Below are 23008 nucleotides of genomic sequence, written 5' to 3'. Positions count from 1 at the left end.
GTGAGGTACGGTTAAAGATTTTCTTTCCATATAAATATCCAATTAATTCAGCACCATTTATTTGAAAATAGAATCTCTTTCCCACTGCACTGCATTGGTCTTCAATCCTAGATCAAGTGGCCAGTTATGTGTCTGTTTTTGGAGTCTATTTTGTTATATACATATAAAGTCCTTATGTACTTACCACACTGTCTTTCTGGCTAGGTATATACCTAACAGAAGTTACTCCATATGTATATTGAAAGACATTTCCAAGAGTCCTTAAAGCAGCATTAATTCTAACAGTCCCAAATTGGAAGCAACAACTCAAATGCCTATCTTATAAAATAGCGTATCATACAGTGGAATCCTATGAGGAAAAGGAAGAAAGAACAGTAACAGCAGATGACTGCCCCATGCACTGCTTGAGTCTCCCAAGCATAATGTTAATGAAAATAAACCAGCCACAAAATAATACATATTTTTTATTATAATTATATAAAGTTCAAAAGCAGCTAAACTAATTTGGAGTGGTAGAAGTTATAATAGTGGTTACACTTGGTGATAATAATTGAGGGGGGAAACAAGGGACCTACTGGGTGCCGGTGATGTTTGGTTTCTGCATCTGGTTGGTGATTCCAAATGTGGGTTCACTTTGTAAAAATCCATTAGGTTTTACCCTTAGGATTTTTTTTCTGGAAGTCTATCATACTGCGGCAAATTAAGTTTATTCAAACAATTGTGAACATTAATCAAACTCAGATACCAATTGGTTACTTCCTCCTGCACTATTTAGGGCCGTGCCTTTTATAGTTTTTTGCTGTCTGTGGATCAGCATGTGAAACCTTTCTGCTGCTGTGGACACTTGTACATAGTGAGACCTGCTAAAGCCCTGAACTGGTTGATGGCCTGGAGAGGGGTTGGGTGGAGAGAGGGGCAGTTTGCTGGAAGAGCCTGAGGACTGGATCTTCCTTGGAATATACTGAAAGCACAAAAGGAGCTGGGCCTGGGTGGAAAGTTGACACATTAGTGAAGAGTGTGTTGGTCACTGCAGTCGTCTTACACTGCAGTCGTGATTGCTTGGAGTTTTTATGATTTGTTTAGTGTAGTTTTGAGCTTCAGGTGCACTGGAAAGTTTTAATATTTGAAAATGTGCTGCTCATAATAAAACTTTGAGAACCACTCATTTGTGGAGCACCTGCTCTTCACATAACAGTTTTCTAGATAGAGCTTTTTGGTCTCAAAAGCAGTTAACAGACCAAAACCAGTTATCCAGATATATGGACAAAATGGAGAGTTGTTTGATCACCACTAAGTAATAGCATACCTAGGATCTCAGGTGGTCGGTCAACAGAGAGTTTTAGCTCTACTGAACACTTATTCTGCCTAACCTAAATATTCTTTTGGGTAGGAAAGGACGAAGGGAAAATAATCTTCAGATGGGTCATTTTAAGACACATTGGAATTACCTGGATTCTAAAACATACTAATGTGAAGACCCCACCTGGCTGCAATTGAATCAGAACCTCTGGGGGTTTCCTAAAGTGCCCTGGGAGATTTTAAAGTATAGCCAGGGTTAACAACAACTGTGAAACCTTTCTTATACGTTGGGTTCTCGACTTCCCTGTGTAGCTCTATTAGATATGAGAGAACAAACAGCTCCTGGAATCCTGCAGATGATAGTTGGTGAGCATGTGGCTGGTGGGGTGTAGGGGGCAGGATTAAACCTTAACTTGCCTCAATGGAGTTTTTCTTTAAGAGAGTCGAGCTGCCCTTTTTTGGAGGGGATATAAAATGTCAATGAAGGGGAATAATTCCTTACTAAAATTTGGAGAAATAGATTTTATATGTGAAAATGACAGTCTGCCCTATGTGTCTTTTTTTGATCTAGGTAAAGGTAAAAATTATGTCAATTACAAAAAAAAAAGGCCCTGGGTTGGTTATTTGGAGCCTTAATCCCCCTTGATTAATCATTACTGTGCAGCTCCTAGTCCCTGTAGTTCCTGGCGAGTCCCTGGGCTCTTGTCCATCCCTCACAAGAGAAACTATATCGGTGTACCCATGGCATTCTGCAGCATGAAGGAGGAGCCTCCCTAGGAGAAATTGTCTTTAGAAAGAATTAGTTTGACAGAGGCACAAGCACTATTTCTAGAGAGAAGTGATTGGATGTTTCACTTTGCTAAATGAGTGTAGTAAAAACGCTGTTTACTCACAGAAGATTATAAATCGGCACTTGCCAGACAGGTGTCTGTTTGTAAGGGTGATTTATGCGGGTAGGATGTGAATCATCTGGTGATGCTCCAGTGCTCCTCCTGAGGGTGGCCTGACAGCCTGGGTTGGCACGTCATGACCTTTGCGTGAACGTGTACTTTCTGAATGCTAGAGCATTTTCCTCTTGCCATGCCGACCTTTGCCTTAAGGAGGAATGAACATTGAACTCCTGAGGCATCTATAAAACATATTTTATTGGCTGCAAAGCAGGAACATGAAGATTTCAGTCGTTACTTGTTTGTAACCTTAGTTATACAGTGTGTACTCATTTTCTCCTCAAGCGGACTGCACAAGTTATTAGAGGTTGTCATTCCCATTTATTTTTTTGGGTCATTTTTTTTTCTCTTCCACATTGACAAGGATGAATCTTCTAGCCAAGAAGCTTGTGCACCTCACTTGTCTTGAGTAGGCACCAAGGAAGAGTAGTGACCTGCGGGGAAGGCCAAGTCCTTGGAGACCCCTGTTTAGAGGCTGGAGAGGCACCAACAGTTTGGCAGCAGCAAAGTTTTCTCAAGCTGTCCCTATCTTGATTGTGACACAATTGTTAACACATATACCTTTGAAAGGCCGTTTTATTTACGTATTCTAAATGGGAGGCATAGTAGAAATGAACTTTAATATTCTTTGGGGAGAGAAAATCCACAGCCTTTTTTTTTTGGAACATTCAGTACTCAGTAATATTTACCAAGTGAAGAATAAGAGAGGTTTCCTTTCCTACAGCATAATTAGCCGGATCTTCTTACCTGTCTTCATTGTTAGGAAAAAAAGTATTGTTGAAAAAGACTTTAAAATAGTTAAATAGCCCTTTTGTCCTAAAGAATAGCTGCCGGGTATGAATGCTACCCGGAGGGGTCTGGAAGCAAGAGAGTGAAATAGTGCGAGAGAAACAGGCACATAGCCACATAGCAAGTGTTCTACTGGGCTCCTTACTGGGAAGTTGGTGAGATGTGTGGCCTCTGTGGCAGTGGCCCTGACCTGTCCTCATCATTACTGGTTGCCAGACAGTAAAGTAAGACAAGGTGGAGGATGGCTTAGAAGATACCACCAAAATAACAGGGCTTGATAAAGCTGTCCCCAGATACAGTTTGGCAACTCTCAGGGCCATCACTCCTGGGAACAACAGGGACCACGGGATCTATTAATTATGTTCCAAAATAGCACTTAAAACCTTTCCACACCAGGTCACACATGGAAAATGATATAATTGTCTAGATAACATGAGGAGATTGCTTGGGGCCAGAGGCCCCAACCAGCTGTGGCAGGGGTTGAAGGGTGGAGGGGGAGGGGGTTGCGGGGACCCATGCCTTGGCAGGCCATTTGGCAGTAATACTTGGCAGTAACCACTAGTGCTGTGCTGGGGCGTGCTTGTCAGGAGGTTGTGCTTCAAAAGGTGGTAGAGAGAAGAACGGATGAACAAGGAGAGGTACAGTAAGCTGCAGAGTGCTGTGTATCTGTCACTATCGAGGGGATGCCCTTCGCACCATGATTCCAGTGGCTAACTCACTTTAGTGGTGAGTTGAATCTTGGCCTCAAGGCATGTCATGGAGCGGTGGCCACTGTGGAAACAACACCAGTAGACAGGTTAGCCTGTATATGGATGGAGCGTCTCAGCAGGGAGAGGAACAATTGAGCATCTACCTTCACAAGAGGGCTGCTTTCCTACATAGAAAGGACTGTTAGTCCAGCCTTAGGCTTTTCTGCTGTATCTAAACAGAGCAGACCATTGGGGTCATGTTTGAAAACAGCAACAACAGAGTATCAAGTAGGTACAGAGGCTGAATTCCCTGAACTTCTGTGCAGAAGTTCACACCAGAGACCTGGACACTAGTTGGGGAGCTGGCCTGTGGAGACCAAGAGCTGCAAGTTGAGAGTCATGAGTTCTGATTCGGGTCTGCACCTCTGCTTAGTTGAAGTGTTAAATGTGTCAAGAAGACTGTGTTTTCTCCTCTTTTTTCTGTAAAAAGTGTGTGAAGTCTTGTCTGCTTGATTTCTTGTATGTCTTTTCGGGACCAGGGCAAGTACTTTTCGCATGACTGACATGGTAAGTAAAACCTGTATGGATCTTGGGAAGAGCTCTTGGTCTGAATGATTCAGTTTTTGCTGTTTTACTGCGGATTTGATTATTTATGTGAGAAAGATCTGTGCTGTTCCTGAAAATTTGCTAATAAATCCATTAAAATATCCCCCCCCGTCAAAACACCCTAACAAGAAACTCTATCCTATTTTATAGGGCACGTTTACTTTTTCCCATCTCTTATTTGAAATGTTGTTTTCAACATTCCCTGCTTTGCTTTTTTGAATATCATGGTTTAGTTTTTTATTTTTATTTTGGTTCACTCTGGCTTTGGTTTAATTACCCCTTTAAATGAAAACATGTAACTGCAGGTGCAGTCCATCATTTGTATTAGTTTTCAGCACTCTGAACTTGGGTGGGTTGGGCACGATTGTTTTAGTTGCTACCAGGATAAGACTGTTGAGATCTTAATCTCAGAGTCTTGAAGAATTCTGTTACTGAGGTAGCAGCGACTGTGTTACTAAAGAAAATAACCTTCATTTTTTCTTCTTGACAGAGGTAAAAATTCAGAGAAGAATTTAAGAAGTCAGGGCAATAAGATTAATTTAAACAGTTATTTCCGTATGTTTAGTATTGTCACTAGACTTAAAAAGACAATAAAAATTTTAACTGATAAAATTACAAATCATCCTTGTTTTCCTCATAGAGCATATCAAATTCAGAAGAAAGAAGATATAAACTTTATATCTAGCATGTATTTTGACTTTTAAGAAAATCAGTTAAACTCTATATCTCACCGTATTTTTTCTACAGTATATTGAAATAAAGCTATATGTTGATTTGCTCATTTCATTAGGATTATTATCCTAATGTTTTAAAAGATTTTTAAAGCTCCTGAAGCAAGATGTTATAAAAATGCAAAAAACTTCATAACCAAAAAAGTCTGGGAAAGTTAATTTGTATGCTAATAACACCTCATATTTGCATAGCTCTTTTATCCCTACAGGCCACCTTTAACATCAACTCAGTGGTCTCTCACAGTGCTCCTGTTTGGTGGACATCATCAGTGGCCTCCATTTTACAGGTGAAAAAGTTGAGGCCCATATAAAATACATGTGGTCACACTAGACTTTGGCAAGGTTGGGCTTTGGACTTAGATCTGCTGGTTACTCTCCACGCCACTTGGGTACCTTCTCACATTTTATATGTGTAAATTGGGATGGTAGCAATTCATTTCTCTCTCACTTCAAAAATAGAAACTCAGTATCATCAAAAGATAATCTTGGGGTGGCACTGTTTGAGGTGGTGAATTGTTTGCTAGTTGAGAAACCAAAGAGTTGTTTTTCTTCTGTGAAAGGAACTGAAGTTTAACGCCTTGATCGTGTGTTGCTGGCCCACTGTTACTTAGAAAAATTAACTGCTCCACTGCTTATTTTGATAAGGCAGAGCATCTGTTTGTCCTTGAAGTTTCAAAAAATTATATTTATGCACTAAATTTATTTGGCAAGTCAGACCTGTTTGTTCCAATAAAGCAACAGTATCTCCCCTGGACATTCTGGAAGCCACCTGTTGCTTTCAAGAGTTACATGGAAGGGGCTGCTCCTGAGATATTAAAGACTCTTCAGAATGTGGAGGCCACATACTGGAGCCATGTGACCCACTGGGGAGCTGGTGCTGATGAGGTCAAGGTCCCAGGCTGTCCTCCTCTGTGCAGGGAGCTTTGCAGAGAGCAAGACTCCACTCCATAGTCCAAGTCTGCATCCTCGACTTGGGCAGTGCCCACACAAATTGGCAACTGTTGGCAAGGGCATCTATGTATGTCCATCCTGTCACCACCCCCTCACCATCCTTAGCATATAGTCTTACCACTTGTGTCTTAGAGAAACCCTTTAGCCTTTGTCTTGAGACCTGTACACTGGTCCTCCTCTGTTAATTAACAGGCAGGGAGCTGCCTCTCCTCCCAGTTGTCCCTGCACTCTGGATCGCATCCTCTCCCTCCTGTGTCTTTAACTTTTCTGTCTGTGCCGTGTTTCCCCCATCAGCCTGTAAGCATTCTCACGTTCTAAAAAACAAGAAAGGTAGCAGTAGCCTCTCTCCACCCTTCTCAGCTCTCTCCTCAGCTACCTCCTAAACTTTCTTCTCCCTGTTTTCAGCTGTATCTAAAGAGTGTCTTTGATCTCCTGCATTTGCTTTCCTTCCATTCACCCCTCCACCCTGCCCCGCTTGTGAAGATCATCAGGGCTGTCTGTGCCACACAGTGAATAGGCCTCCTTCTCTCATTCCATGCCTCATTCTGGACAACTGTTCCACAGCCATAGCTGCAGTTACCCATGGATTCACTGGTGACTCTCACATTGATGTTTCCAGCTCAGATTTGCCCTCTGAGCCCAGACACTGCTGTCTGCTCAGCATCCCCTCTAGCATGCACCCAGCCGTCTTACTACAGTGTATTCACATCCAACCTTCCCTGTCTTATCCTGCCCCCTCCTACTATCTAGTCCTTTTCTGAAGTTATTTAGTTTGGCAAATGACACCACCATCCATTCTCCTTTATAGCCATTGAATCAGACTGGATGAAAGAGAGAGTATTTTTTTTAAGGAGTTGGCAAGGTTAAGAAATTATAGCAAGCTCTTCTTTCATAAGAGAGTGCATTTACCTTTTTGAAGAGAAATGATCAGTTCTGATAGTGGCTGCTATTAAAATTAAACAATTGCTTGATTTCCATGCATTTACCTTTTTCTAAGAGAAATGATCAGTTCTGATACATGCTGCTATTAAAATTAAACAAGTGCATGATTTCTATAGCAAGAACATGGGCTGAACTGAATTAAAGTGATTTAACTCCTAAGTGTAACTTTCTCTCTAAAATGCTTTGGGGCCAGGCACGGTGGCTCATGCCTATAATCCCAGCACTTTAGGATGCCAAGGTGGGTAGATCACTGAAGGTCAGGGGTTTGAGACCAGCCTGGCCAACATGGTGAAACCCTGTCTCTATTAAAAATACAAAAGTTAGCTGGGCATGGTGATGCGTGCCTGTAATCCCAGCTACTCAGGAGGCTGAGGCAGGAGAATCGCTTGAACCCGGGAGGCAGAGGTTATAGTGAGCTGAGATCATGCCACTGCACTCCAGCCTGGGAGACACAGCTACGCTCCATCTCAAAAAAAAAAAAAAAAAAAATGCAGTGCGTGTGTGTGTGTGTGTGTGTGTGTGTGTGTGTGTATGCTTTGGAAGGAATCATACAAGTATGTAGGTGTTAGTCTGCCTCTACCCTCAACCTTCATTAATCTTTGAGTCTCTTACTATCATTTGCCATGCACTGGTTCATTTGAAATACAAAGCAAATGTAATTGGGATCTCGCTCAGAAGCATTTGTTTTTCGTAGGAAAGGTGTTATAGGTTAGGAATTGGGCATATTTGCATGCCAGAGAGGGATGATTTTTAAGTATTTTGAAAAGGAGTATTCAAGTGAAGCAATTATTTTCTTTTAAGGTTTCAATTTCAACTGTGATCATCTTTAGACTGGGATGTCAGTTCTTATCCTGGTATCCATGATTAACAATTTTTTCCCATTGACTTCTTTCTTGTTATTTTGAAGTTTATTTGAAAAAAAATTATTTTTTATGCCAAAGATGTTACTAAGGTATTTTGCTGCAGGCGAATATTGGGTAGGATGCATTGACACTATGTGTGGTCTGTACGTTGCTATGGGGTGACTTTCATGTTATGGAACTGGTTTAGTTCCTGTTCGACAGGCACTGAAACAGGCCTGTCCTACCATGTGGTCACAGACATCTGTCTCTTATATTGGAAAAATACTAAGAAAGCAAAGTACACTGGAGCTCCTGCCCTTAAATTTTACTTTCATTGCTCAATATGATAAGGCACAAAAGCCCCTGTGCTGGTTTTACAGCAAGGTTCTTGCCAGTGAAAGTGTGGAATCAGTAGTAGTTCTGATGTGCCCAGCAGTGGGTGCTCAGATGTATGAGAGGACAGAGCCCCAAAGGTTCAGCAAAGTCATGTGTTATATGGTCAAGTGGGAGAAGTCACACCTAATTGGAGAAACCCTGTGAAGCTTTATTTTTGGGAAATGGTCAGGTTGGTTTGTGGCTGAGTGTAGAAGGAAAGGTTTGAAGCAGTTTCTGGAACATGGTATCATACACACTCAAGGTTGCTGACATTTCTTCTAATATTCTTAAGCAGGTTTTGGCAGACAGGTCCCTTCAGCCTGCACCTGGGTGAGCCCACTGGCATTCTTCATTACAACCACATGTTAGTTTTCGTTGATTATGTGCATGTGGAGACTATCAAAAAAATTCAGCTTTTGTGATCTTTTTTCAGAAGTACAGTGGCAATGGATATCTTTGAACTCTAACATTGTGATGGTAAGAAAACTTTGGTCCTGTGAAGGAGGAGCACCTAGATGTTGGGCAGCTAATCTGGCTTTGCTGTTTTGGTGAAAAAAGTCCCATGTGTTGTGGGAACTTGGAGCTTTCTACATCCCTGCTTAGTTTTGTCAAGTCTGCTGGCCAGTAATCCTGAAAAACATTTGATGCGTTGACTGCCCACACAGTTGTCAATTTGGCCAGAGTCAGAAACATGAATTTCACTCCTTAACCTTTTCAAGAGATCCTGACAAAAAAAAAAAAAAAAAAAAAAAGAGCAAACTTTGGAGTTCATTTTGTTAACACTTAGGTTTACTGGTTTTCTAGAGAACCGGTTTGGGGTATGTGTGTGTGGCGGGGGTGGGGAGAGAATGTGCTTGTGTTTTAAAAAAGGGAAAACTGTTTTCACAGGGAGGAGTTTACTGGTGGGTTGGCTTATTTGGTGGCTCTCTGCCCTTTGAATGAGGCCTGTCTTTCAGTTCAAGGCTTTGCCATCAATATGATGTATGCTGCTGAAAAAGTAGGAATGCTTTTGCCCAGCTGCCATCCTGGAAGCACAGCCTGGAAGCAGACAACCAAGTGCATCTGCTGGCCAGTCAGGAATTGATAGGGTTTGGCTGTGTACCCACCCAAATTTCATCTTGAATTGTAGTTCCCATAATCCCCACATGTCGTGGGAGGGACCCGGTGGGAGGTAATTGAATCATGGGGGCGGTTACCTCCATGCTGTTCTCATGATAGTGAGTGAGTTCTCACGAGATCTGATGGTTTTATAAGGGGCTTTCCCTCACCTTAGCTCTGTACTTCTCCTTGCTGCCGCCATGTGAAGAAGAATGTGTTTGCTTCCCCTTCTGCCATGATTGTAAGTTTCCTGAGGCCTCCCCAGCTCTGCAGAATTGTGAGTCAATTAAACCTCTTTCTTTCATGAATTATCTAGTCTCAGGTATTTCTTCATAGCAGCATGAGAAAAGACTAATACAGGAATGGTACAGCTCTGGCAGTCTTTTTGCAAGCAGAAGCCTGTATATTCCAGGAGAAACTAGAGAATGCTTTTGAGGGTTATTTTGGTTCTGACAGTTCCATTAAAATGTGGACTGAATCCTCTCCTTCATGACACAGACAGCATCGGTGGTGCTGTCCTTGCCACAGAAGGCCCCAGGGTGTGTGGGCACAGTGAGTGATGCAAGTGATGTAACCAGAAGAGGTTTTGGGGGATTTTCACACTTCTTTACACATGCTATCCTAGCCTGGCAAAGTGGTCTGTGATTCCCCACTCAGTACTACCTCTCTGTCTTTTATCATTAAAAGAAAAACTAGAAGTCAAAGCTGATTGGCTGTCAAACACCAGGCTCCAGTTTCAACCTCTGTATCAAACCAAAATAGCAGCCTTCTAATGGAAATTTTCTTTTAGTATAAAATGTACTTTCTTTTTTATCTGCACAATTTACATTCATTTTAATTTTTTGGAAAGCAGCCAGTTGATTTTTGCATTTAAATGAGAGTGAGAAGTATAATTATTTACACAAATTTAAAATTTTCTGTGTAAAGGAAATTTTCCAATGATGAAATTGTATACCAAAAAATTAATTGCAAAATTTTGTAGGTATGTGCATATGTTTCTGAGAGGTTTTCATCAAATTGTCAAAGGGATCTGAAATTAAACAAACAGCCAAACAACTGATTCAGAGCAAGCTTCTGCTGTTGCAGCAGCTCTAGCTCACTGTTTAGACCTCCTCAGAATAGCGACAGCATACAGGGAGCCTATTAGTTGTGTACCCCAATCTTTGGTGAGCCTGGAGGGAGGTAATTGAGAGGGAGGCAGGAGCCCTGAAAATGGAGTCGGTGTTGATGAGTGCCCATAACTCTCCAGGCCAAGCCAGGGCACCATTAACCATCTTCTGCTTTGGCAAGAATAATCCAGATCCACCTGGAGAGGCTTTTGGGCTAGGGAGGACTTTATATGCAGCAGGACTGCGTTAATGACTTTCAGGCCCTTTTCCTTTGTAGGCGCCTTCCTCCATTAAAAAACAAATTGAAAATTATGTTTTATGACTGTGTTGGTCAAATCTGTTAATATTATATATTAAAACGTTTTATCTGAGCTAAAGGTCCTTTTTTCCCTTCTGATTTTAAAAGAAATTAAAACATTTGTGTGAGCCCCTAAAAATATTGTGGGGCTGTAAGCATTGTGCCTGTTGTATCCAGTGAATAAGTTGGCCCTGAGGTATGCAGATCATCCCTTGATTTTTTTTCTAAAAGGTATAAGGAAGATGTGGAATATACAAGCGAATATATTCTTTTTATTCTCAATCTATTATTTTTGAATAAAGTTGAGAGAAGTCATTAAGCATATTATTAATTTACATTTCAAAGAAAGAATTTTGAATTAGTTAATATGGAACTTATATCTTTAATATAGATTTCTTGTATTAATTTTTGCAAAGATAATCATTTTCAAAATTTTAATCAAATTTGAGTTTTTAAAACTAAAATTTTACTGTATTAATATCAGTAATGAATATTCTACAGAGTTTGAAAAGATTTACTCTTCTGAGTGTATTTGCAATGAAAAATATTTTAAGCACTTTCCAGTTTATTTATTTTGTGAATATATATAATACTTTTTACATAATAAATTATTTTCTAAAATAAAGCTTTATAAATTAGTTTTATTTAATAACTTATATGTCTTTTCCTGATTCTGAGAAGTTTTCTATGAATTCTTTGAGTAAAAATCTATTTTAAAAGATAACAGGCAATAATTTGTGACTAGGAAATTTCAGAGTGGCCAGGAAAAACATGCTAAAAATAGAAACTGTTTGTTTACTCTGTGCTCCACCCAGTCTAAAACACAGCCATGTGGTTGCAGACTTGGGGAATGCCCTGTGGTAACTTGGAAGGTGTTTTCTTCCCCCCCTGAGTTGCAGAGTTTAAGAGATCATTCTTATAACTTCTGAATCCTGTTTCCTTTCTTTAGCAACTCAGATAAATTATTTTTGCAAGCTGTTATCTGAAAATGAGTTTGACCATGTTCGTTTAGTTTTTAGTTTCTTATCATCCTCCTTTCTACTTATATATTTAATTTAAGCCCTGTTTCATGAAAGGAAATTTTGAGATTGGAGGTTTTACTAATAACTTATACCTCAAAATTTGTCAGTTTATAGTTTAAACTTTCCGGTGTTTTTCATGATAGTCTAAAAAAATAGCCACTTATTTGTTCATTTTGTTACAAAAGGGGCTAGATTATGAGTTTAGTTCTTGGGTAGGCTTGTCACCTAGGAACAACACAACTTTATAGGACTGAATGTTAACCAGACAGGCCTGTGATTTGTGTGCGCAGATAACAGAGACCATAACCACCAGAAAGGCAGCCCAGTGATACCAGTGTTGGGTCAGCCACACATTTTGTTAGTCAGATGCTTGGAGCACCTACCACTATTCAGGAGTCCTTGCCCAAATGCTGTTGCTTTGTTAACTCTGTGCCAAGGTGTTAGGGCATTGTGATGCCCAGTTCCCCAGAGCATTCCATTAGGGGCTTAGGCTTTGGAGTAAGCTGGCTGGTGTGAATCAGACTGGGGGGTCACCTATTGGCCTTAGTTTCCTTATCTCTAAAATGTATATAATGATGAGATTAGCCTCCATTGGTTTTTGAGAGAATTAATTGAAGTCATGCAAGTAAAGCACAGCTTTCAATAATTATTGGCAATTTTTTTTTGGTATTAACGTACAGCATAGCAAAAGTCTAGATTTACTTCAGGAGTTGTGCCCTTGAAGTAGAATTTGGTTGTTTGCTTTACCTGCCTTCATAATGACTGCATGAAAGAAATAAATATCAATTCATTTCATTGTATTCAATTTGTTTTATTTCAAAACAAGTTAAATGAATCTTTAATTTTTTTTATTCCAATGATATCTATTCGTGTCAATATTTTATTCCAGATGATGTTTAAGCAAATATAAGTGAAAATACTGTGTGGGCTGATTTGATACTGTTTGTCATTCCTATTGTATGTTTGACTCCCTACCTCCCTTTCATGGGTTTTCTGTCTCTCTGTTTAAACTTTTTATTATGGGAAATGGACACAAATAGAGAGAATAGTATGATAAACTCTTATATACCCATCTCCCACCTTCAGCAGTTATCAGCTCATGGCTAATATTGTTTCCTCTGCATTCCTATCCACTTATCCCCATCCTGTGTTATTTTAAAGCAAATTCCAGACACCATGTTATCCATAAATATATTTTTACCATCCACAATATTATTATATCTGTAAAATAATAGTAATTCCTCAATATCATCAACTATCAATAGTGTTCCAATTATTTTTAAGAGGTATAGCTTTAAAAAAATTAGTTTGTTTAATTTAGGGTCCAGTTAAGATCCCATACATTTCAATTGGTTGACGTGTCTCTTTTTTCTTTTGATGTACCCTAGTCAGTTCCTCATTGCCTGTGGGCAAGAGGTTATAATATCCCTGGATTAGCTGAGAGCTGTTAGTAGCTAACACTCAGGGCAGTTGCAGGGATTTGGACAGGGCACCCACCACATCCACGTGGTGGATAATCTTCAGGCACAGGGAACAGCATAAGCAGGGACCTGTAAATGCACAGCACAGCATGTTTGATGGAGTGACAAAGGTTGGTGGTCTGGGAGGTGGGCAGCTCAGGTTGGGGTGTTGGGGATTGAGGCTGTGTTCCAGGTGGTTTATTACACATTTTTGATGCCGGGCTTAAAAATAACTTGTTTATTCAGATGAAGATGAAATTAATAAAAGTGTGGTATGAGTAGAGACTATTGGAAATATATAATGTATCAACATACATTTATTTTCTGAAGATGTATAATTTGGAAAATTATGGTAGTATGTGAGAAGCATTGTGACATCTTAAGTTAACTAGATATTTGGAACAAAGTATGCTTCAGCCTTCTTTCTGTTTTTTCCCGTATTATAAAAGTAGTGTTAGTATATGATGACATCCCAGAGGGAAGACCATGGTTATCAGTGTGTCTCAGGAGTAATATAGAAGAGCTTATGTTATCTGCCTGCTGCACTTATGTAAAAGAAATATTTTGCTTATTCAAGAGAGCAGTATTTTAATGTTTTTTTCTAGTACATTTAAAATATTTGAAATTGTTATCCTTGTTTTGAGCTTCAGTTCTTGGTGTGGTAACTTAAAATGTACACTCTCAATATACAGGTTTTTGCTGTTTTTTAATACAAGGACCTGTGTTCAAATTTTAGCTCTGCCACTTACTGTTTGTTGAGCAAGTTACATAACTTCTTGTAGCTTCCTCATCTAGGAAAAGGGAATAATAACAGTGTTCCTACAGAGGACTGCTGTGCTGATTCAATGAGAGTGAATCTACTACATTTAGCACAGGGTTTGGCACACCAAAGCACCCAATGGTTTTAGATATCGCTATTTTTACTATTAGTGTTTTCTTATTAAATATATTTCAGGATCGTTGATTTAAGGTACACTAAGCAGATAATGACTAAGGTATCAAGAGGATTAGGAACAAGAATATTAACTTGTATGTGTCCTGGGATTAAAATTTGCACACCACAACCTAGATATTCTTTTATTAATATATTCTGTAACTTCCTTTCTATTCTATAACTGATATAATATTTCTCTGGAGTCCCATTTCTGTTCAGCAAAAGCCAGAGAGATGTCAAAAATAATTCTGTCTTTTTTGGTTTAAAACAACCTCCATTAGCTTAAACGCCATCTTTTTTGAATAATTCAGAAATTTAAAGATCGGGATGGTTTCTTCCTACTTTAAAGGCTCTTCCCTTCCCATCCCTAGGAAACAATATAATTGGTCTGACTGATTACCATTATTGTTATTTGGCTATGGCCCACTATGATCACATCACACCCACAGATGCTGCTTTCTGTCACCTTACCAAGATGAACTAGCCTGGATCCTGCCCAAAGCTGGTCTCTCCATTCACACAAAAGATCTCAATCCTTCTTCCCTCCTCAGCTAATTCATAAGCAGCTCCCCCCACCTCTCCTGTAGCACCAGTTTTCACTCTCTACTGGATTATTCCCATCAGCATCAAACATTCTGAGATTTCTTTCATATTTTCTTGATGCAGCTTCTCCTGCTGGCTACTGCACAATTTATTTGCCCCCTTTGCAGCAAAAACAATTGAAGAGTTGTCAATGCTCACTGTCTTCAATTCCTTGCTCCTGTTTTTCTTAAAGCCACTCCTTTCAGGTCCTCACTGTCACTGTTCTCCGAAGCCACTCTTGTCAAGGTCACCAATAACCTCCAAGTTCCTAAATCCCTTAAGTCAGTTTGCAGTCCTCCCCTTACTTCACCCGTCAGTAGTGTTTGGCATGGCTGATCGTTCCTCTTCTTGGTACACTTACTTTGCTTGGCTTCCAGGGCTCCCTACTCTCCCAGTTCTCCTGTCTCACTCATCAGTCTTTTCAGTCCCCTTTGTTGACTCCTTCTCTTCTATTTGCTTGCAGCATTGGAGTGATCCCAGCCTTCTTTCTATCTGTTCACACTATCCTGATATTCTCATCCCGTCTTGTGGCTTAAGTGTCATTTATATGCCAACCACTCCCAAATATACATCTCTACCCCAACTCTCTTCTATGATCCAAGCATATATGTCCTACTAGATTTTTCCACTATATCCTACTAGATCTTTCCACTTTTCATATCTGAAACACAACCCCACCTTTTCCCCACCCAGCCTGCTCCATCTGTAGCCTTCTTTCTTAGTTTGATAATATCCTTTCAGTTGCTCAGGCCTTGGAGTCATCCTTGACTCCTTTCTTATCTCATGTACTACATCAAGTCTATCAACAAATACTTTTGGTTTTATCTTCCAGATATACCTAGTGATAGTGTGCTGTAAGTATTATTCCCAGTATAGAATTTGTAATGGGGCCGGGCACGGTGGCTCACCCTGTAATCCCAGCGCTTTGGGAGGCCAAGGTGGGTGGATCACTTGAGGCCCACTTGAGGCCAGGAGTTCGAGACCAGCCTGGCCAACATGGTGAAACCCCATCTCAACCCAAAATACAAAAATTAGCTGGGCGTGGTGGCATGTGCCTATAATCCCAGCTACTCCGGAGGCTGAGGCAGGAGAATCACTTGAACCCGGGGGGCAGAGGTTGTAGTGAGCCGAGATAGCGCCACTGTATTCCAGCCTGGGCCACAGAGCAAGACTCCGTCTCAAAAAAAAAAAAAAGAAAAAAAAAAAAAGAATTAGTAATGAGCACAGCTCTGATTTGAATACAGGTCTGTCAGGCTCCAAAGTTTTCTCCATGGTTTTGCATTAATATATTTTTAATTTTATATTTGCAAAGTTATTTTTATTTTAATATCATAGCTTAGTGGGAGAATAGGGACACTATTTAAAACTAAGGAGCAGAAAAAGAATACTCCAGAGTATCTTTAGAATTTACTTAGTTTGTTTCCCTAGTTCTAGGAAATCTGAATCTAACTCATATATTAGATTATATTTTCTTTGGAACAAACCCAGATCTTTAAGAAAGAGGAGTTCAGTGCCTCCTTTCCCAATTAGCTAATCATCTATAAGCTTTACTTTTGTCATACAAAGGTGCTGGACTCCCAGAGTTCATGCAGTCACAACTCAAATGGTGAAGAGGAAAGCTGAACTGTCTCTAGTTATTTTTAGGTGTTCCTGATAATCAATTTTCATGCAAAATACAAATTATCATTTATTTGTCCCTTTGTTTTCATGAATACAGGCTGAGCATCTGTAATCAAAATATCCAAAATATTCCAAAATCTGAAACTTTTTGAGCACCAACATAATGCCACAAGTGGAAAATTCCATACCTTACAGCACCTTTGCTTTCAGTGTACATAAACTTAATTATTAACAATATTGTATAAAATTACCTTCAGGCTATATGTATACGATGCATATGAAACATAAATGAATTTCTTGTATAGACTTGGATTCCATCCCTAAGATGTCTCATTAGGTATATGCAAATATTCCAAAATCCAAAAACAATCTGAAACGCTTCTGGTTCCAAGCATTCCAGAGAAGGGATACTTAATATGTAGTAGTATATGGATGCCTTGCCTCATAGTCACCCTCCCCAGTGCTTTAATGCAACCAATAATTATTTTTGTTTTAAAATATTTGATCTGGGTTTGAATTTATGGAAATACTTCACATGTCAGTTTTTTTTTTATTTTAAATAGCCAAATAGTGTTTCAAAATTGTATCAAGATTGTGATTGGTCTTTAACCTTAGAAGCAAAACTGACATGGAAGGATGAAACCAGTAGTAAAATGGTGAATTTTGGTATTGATGTATTTGGACATCTGTGTCCTTATCAAAAGAAAGAATGTATATAGTTGGACAAAATTGAAGGTCCATGTGGTATATTTAGAAAATATTACTTGTTAGCGGTTTAACATGTGTATAGTGGTTTTACTTCAAGCACTTTCAAAGATTTGAGTTTGTTTCTCCCCTTGTAACACTTCAACAGTCATATTAGTTTGCCTTACCATTTTTCTTTGAAGGGAACTGAGACTGATTCAGTTGTGCAAGGTGATGAGCAACATTGCTCAAAAAGCCAGAAATAGATTTGTGGGCTCCTGACTGTGAGACCAGGTGCTCTCTCCACTGAATTATTCTGCTTTCTTTGACTGTTTTCTTTGCTTTAAAAAATATTAATGCACAATTCTGAATTACTGTTGACTGAGATAAATTCATATTAGATCTATAAATAATGCACTTTCCAACCAAACTAGCCAATGGAACAAAACCGTTTTTGAGACATCGGTGTTGGAAGATGGCCTCCTCCCACCAGCTGACTGTATTCTCATCATCCCCCACATCTGTCCCATTGTTTCTGATGCTGGTACCAGACTCCTATCTCCAACACGTGCTTAGATAATTAAAAGAATTAACCTCCCTTCCTTCTATTCTTCTCCCTTTCCCCCAAATCCTTTTCACAGTTTCCAGATTAGTTCTCCTACAGCACTACTTTGTGAAATTCTCTCAACATGTTCTATGATACCCTTTGCTCTGAGGGTGAAGCCCTAACCTTCCTCTTGGTTTCCAGGACCTCCCATGTATCATCAGTGCTCCTCTAGCATCTTCTCCTGCTTCCCAGCAACCTCTGTCTTGGCCAGACTGGACCTCGCAAGCTGACATTACTTCACCTCCCCTGTAGTCTTGTAATCTGTACCCTGTTCCAGAATTACTCTCTCTCTCCTTTTGGTTAGCAAGCCCAGCTTTCCTCTAGGGACTTTTCTTACCCATTCACTGGAAATTTGGTTGTAGGTGTGCCCTGTATCTTTTATCTGGTAAGACTCTTCTGTGGGTTTACTAATTTTCATTTAGAAAGAGGATCACTACCTAATGATGTAAGGTGTGGTGTAAAATTTTTCTCAATTATATTTTCAGATTATTGCCGGGATTCTGTTATGATTAGTAAGCAAATGAATTAATATTTTAGTGGTTGACTGCCTTCTGATATGTTTACCTCAAATTATATCATTTTAAATTATAGATTTAAATTTTAAGAAAAACAAATATTTACATTTAGTTAAAGATTTTGTGAAATAACCGTGTTTTGAGAGAGAAATGAAGTCCAATTACTGAATAGAATATGAATATATAAATATATTTATGTATGTGTATATATGTAAAAAATAGCTGTCATGTAGTCATTATTTTTGTGACAGTGTATTGCTAAAAAATCTTCATAATAATTTTGAATAGAACACTGGGGGTGCTAGATTTAGAAATTAATGATTTTATGGAAGAAAGATCTGCCTGTAAATTTTGCTCCTATTATGAAAAAAAGGGAGACCCTTATTTCAGATTATCGAAATACAGGGACTGTAGCATTAATGTAACACCCACTATAATGTGTTTCTTTTAAGAATGTTTTCTTCAACACCCTGTGATATATGACTTGCCGGATTCTCTGATCCTGGGGACCTTTAGCAACCATGCTATGTGTTGTCATAATGTTTTAAATTTGTGGCTCTAAAATGCAATTCAATTGTGTTTAGCCAGTGTTGATCTTTTTCTTTCTTCTTGTTTAATTTGGGACTTTCAGTGTATGCCATTACTTATGAGAAATGCTTTAGTTATGAGTTGTGGAGAGAGAAAGTAGTTGGAGAGAAAATTAAGGTAACTCTAACATAGATCTTAATATAGTCTATAAAGTTTTCATGAGGATAATAAAGTGAGTTTTATATGTGGAGAAATATATAGAACAGTGAGTGGAGGAATTAGGGAGCAACATATTCAATTGTCTTAAACACTAATATGATCTAAGAGAAAGATCATAAGAAAGTTTTCAAGTTTTCTAAAAGAAAGAAAGTTTTCAAAAGATGTATTTCTCAAACTCATCTGTCATTAAAATTAGTATGTTGAATTGGATTCTCAGCTTATGAATTAAAATATAAGTGTACTTACATGATAAATTGAATTTAAATTTCCAGGTTTTTTTTTCCTCTTGGTGGTCCAATTTCATTGTATTAAAATATATAGGTATCTATCTTTTTGAGTAGATTTGGTAAACTTTGGTTTTCATGAAGTTAAAATGAATGATTAAAAATCTATATAGAATTTGTTAGAGTCTTCTTGTTACAGGATTTAGGGGGTATGTGAGATTTAAAGATTAATTCATAAAATATTTCTTTATTTATTTTATGTATTTTTTATTGTTTTTAGAGATAGGGTCTCACTCTGTCACCCAGGCTGGAGTGCAGTGGCACGAACATAGCAGCCTCAACCTCCTAGACTCAAGTGACCCTCCCTCCTCAGCCTCCTGAGTTGGTGAGACATACAGTCAAATGTCACAATGTCCAGCTAATTTTTAAATTTTTCTGTAGAGAGGAGATCTTGCAGTGTTGCCCAGGCTGGTCTTGAACACCTATCCTCAAGTGATCCTCCCACCTCAGCTACCCAAAGTGCTGGGATTATAGGCATGAGCCACTGCCTCTGGCCTAAAATATTTGTATAAATTGCAAGACAATACTTTTGAGTTTAAGGAAATGAAGATTTGATCTGCTTATAAAGCTGTCTTAGTAGATGGATGTTGGAACAAATCAATTAAAACATATCTTTTATAATGTGGTAAAGAAAAATTAACATAAGCTGAGCAATGCATAACATTAGTGAACATTCTTCTCACTATGAGGTTCATGCTTTTGATAAAGGTCTAGAAGTTGCTTCAGACGTCATTGAAATTTTTATATGTACTCTCACCTTGCCTATTTATTTATTTACCTTGCAGCCTTTTTTATTTTTAAGGTGAGAGATTCTGGGTACTAATATACACATATTCCCTGTACACTGATATTTAGCCAAAACATGAAATAGAAAAAGCTGGCATATATTTACTGTTAGAATCTTTGAAATTTTTCAATGTGTATTTCCTGTTATAGTTATTCATGCTCCATAATTCATGGGTTTTCTTGGCACTGGCAACAGTTACTTCCCTGTGGTTTAGATATATTTTTTTGTAGTATAGGTAGGTTTCTTTGCTGCTCTGATATTTTTCCTTTTAATTTTATAATTTTTTTCCTCTTCTTATTCAGATAGTGTTTCATCTCTGTCATTAGGAAACTACTTCTCATTGATTTATTCTGTTTATGCAGTTTTTCCTTCCAAATTCATCAACTGAACTATGGGAAACTTTGTTTCTTAAAAGGTTATTTTGATATTATTTGGGTCAGGCCAGGTTTGACATAGGGAAAAGGACAGTGCTTCTCCTTTGCCTTCCCATCCACCACTAACAGCTTTGTGAAAGGAGAGAGAAGTAGAAGGAAAGGATAGAGAGAGAAGGAGGGAAGCTTCATTCATCTTACATTTCAGAAGCAGGGAATGCAATAAATAACATGAAGAAAGTCCAGGCTCAACTCGCTCACACCTCAGGAGGTGATTCACGAGCATGTAACACAGCCTGCTAAGGTTTCCATTATTCATAATTAATTAAATCAAAGCATGCTTAGTAAGGGCCCATCATCTTAAAACGCATTCTGTGTTTTCATCTGACTAAAAGTTTTTCCTTTACTTGTTGCAGATGACAGCCTACTTTAATATTATAGCACCAGCACAGTACAGTTGACTCAGTAAACCTGCCACACTGTGGAACAGAGGTTTGGGGAAGAATGTGGAATGTGAAATATAAGATTATTCAGCCCCCTTGACTATCCAAATATTTTGCTTTTGAGCTAGGAGTTTCTCACTTATTTTGGTTAAAAAAATATAACATCCTTTGTTGGGTTATAGGTTTCACTGAGGCAGATGGGTTTCTGTAGTGAATTAGTCCCTGCATCTACTGAGAGTATCTTCCCTCCAGCATTAAAGAAGGGAAATAAGAAAATGGCCCATAGCATAGAGGAATGGTCAGGTGGGAAGTAGCTTCTCCTTAAATTATTTCTGATGGAAAAAATATATTCTAGAGCTTGGCATTTGAGTTCATTATTGCCAAAACTCCAGGAGTAACTTTCTGCCAAGAGCACCCAGTATGTTAAAGAAAATATTCTAAAAGAAGTAAATTAATACCATCCACGTAAAGAATCAGTGGCATTGTGGCATCAAATGAATGTGCTTCATATAATGCTATCATCTTTTTAATTGAGAGGAAAAGTTCAAATAATTGATGATGAACGTTTGCAATTATTTTGATGTCAGTTACTTAAAGAGACTTAAACCATAAATATATTACAGAATTTTGAAAGATAAAAGATAAAGATAGTTAAAATCCTTGATTTTTCCTCTTTGGTATTCAAGGCTGTATGGTTACTTATATCTTTGGCTTCCTTCTCTCTTTTGTGGTCATACATTATCCATGTGTCATCCTGTACCTCAAAGGGTGGAGGAACAACTTGTGTGTTCTTTATCTCCCCACCTCCCCTTGCCTGTGTTCTTTGTCGTACGAGCCCCTGGGAGACTCATAGTTTCCTCAGTAGGTTGCCTGGCAGTAACTGGAGAATGAGATAGCTATGCTATAAAAGGCTCTTCCTTCCCTGGCCCAGCCTTTTCCTGGTACTTAGCCCCTTTCTGTCCTTCACATCCGGATGTACATAGGACACGGTCCCATTTTGTTAAGGACACACATCCTCTGTGTAACAGTGGATTCCTCTTCCTTTCAATTAGAGTCACGTCTGAAGGATCTTTTCAGCTTTCTGGACTATCTGGTTACCTAACCAATAAATTAGAATAATTAGTCCTATTACTAGGTTCGGCAGTAATGTAGAGTCTTAATAGCTTTTGTTTTAGGTCAAAACATGCTCATTTGGTTACCTACAAACTATATAACAAATCACCTCAAACTTAGTAGCATAGAACAGTGACCATTTTATTATGATCATGAATTCTGTGGGTTGACAGTTTGAACAGGACACATCAGAAATGTCTTGTCTCTGCTCTCTGATGTCTGGGGCTTCAATTAGCTGGGGGGATTCTGATGACTAGAAGCTGGAGGGTTCACTTCCAGGATGACTTCCACATTCACATGTTGGGTACCTTTTCAGGGATAGCAGGAATGTTGGGCTCAGCTCAGAGTGTCAGCCAGAGTGTCTATGTGTAGCCTCTCCACTTGATAGTTCCAGATAGTTGGATGTTCCCCAGAGTAAGCCTCCCAGGAGAACTAGATAAAAGCTGCATGGCCTCTTCTGACCTAAGCTTAGAAGTTACACTGAGTCACTTCGACTGCATTCTTTTAGTTACAAGTGATTCATAGACCAGCACTGATTCAGAGAGATGGAAATGAGACCCCACTCCTTGATGGGGGAGTGGCAGGTGCACACTGAAGAGGATCATGTAGGATGCAGTATTGTGGCGGTCATCTTGGGAACTTATGCAAAAGGGAAACTCAGTCATCTTGATGTTTTGATTCCATAATGCCAGACTTGTTTTCTTATGTGAATCATTCAAATGTCTCATTATTTGAAAATTTGATACTATGTAGAAAAAATTTGGATGAGTACCTGAATATTCCCCTTTTTACCTATGTATATTACCATCTGACAGATAACTTTTGCATGACTGAATCAAAGGAGGACTGTTCAACACAGTCTTGGTTCATACCCTTAATCTGAGAAACTAAAGTAAGGCTATAAGATTGTGCCAGGTTATTATAAGGAAGAACAGATTATCACTGTGAACTTTACAGTCAGCACGGCATTTAAACCAGGAAGATAAAAGGAGAGAGATGTTAAAACAATAGATAGTTTTTGTGCTTTATATGAAAATCTCATTTTTAAGTAGCTGGTTATTGAAAAATTATATATTTATGACAGAGAAGACTGTAACTATTAATCACAAAATTCAATTTGTGTCTCAGTGATAAAGCGATTTCCTCCTTTTCTTCTATTTATG

At 38.8% G+C, this 23008-nt stretch overlaps 1 protein-coding gene across 7 annotated transcripts in view; it reads left to right on the top strand.

Moving 5' to 3' along the window:
• The window catches only part of PLCL2 (phospholipase C like 2), a 200891-nt gene that overhangs the window by 10399 nt on the left and 167484 nt on the right, over positions 1–23008 (top strand). For 2 of the 7 annotated variants that reach the window (XM_054552546.2, XM_054552548.2), the window contains exon 1: positions 8948–9546. The exons of the other annotated variants lie outside the window; for them this stretch is intronic. In XM_054552546.2, the coding sequence (XP_054408521.1) occupies positions 9505–9546 (42 nt within the window). In that variant the 5' untranslated portion in view covers positions 8948–9504. Of the gene's footprint in view, positions 1–8947; positions 9547–23008 lie in introns of those variants that run through there. 7 annotated transcript variants of the gene reach the window in all.

This window comes from Pongo abelii, chromosome 2 (assembly GCF_028885655.2).
Source record: "Pongo abelii isolate AG06213 chromosome 2, NHGRI_mPonAbe1-v2.0_pri, whole genome shotgun sequence".
Taxonomy (NCBI): Eukaryota; Metazoa; Chordata; class Mammalia; order Primates; family Hominidae; genus Pongo; species Pongo abelii.
Note: the sequence above shows the minus strand (reverse complement) of the source record. Positions and strands in the feature narration are given on the sequence as shown.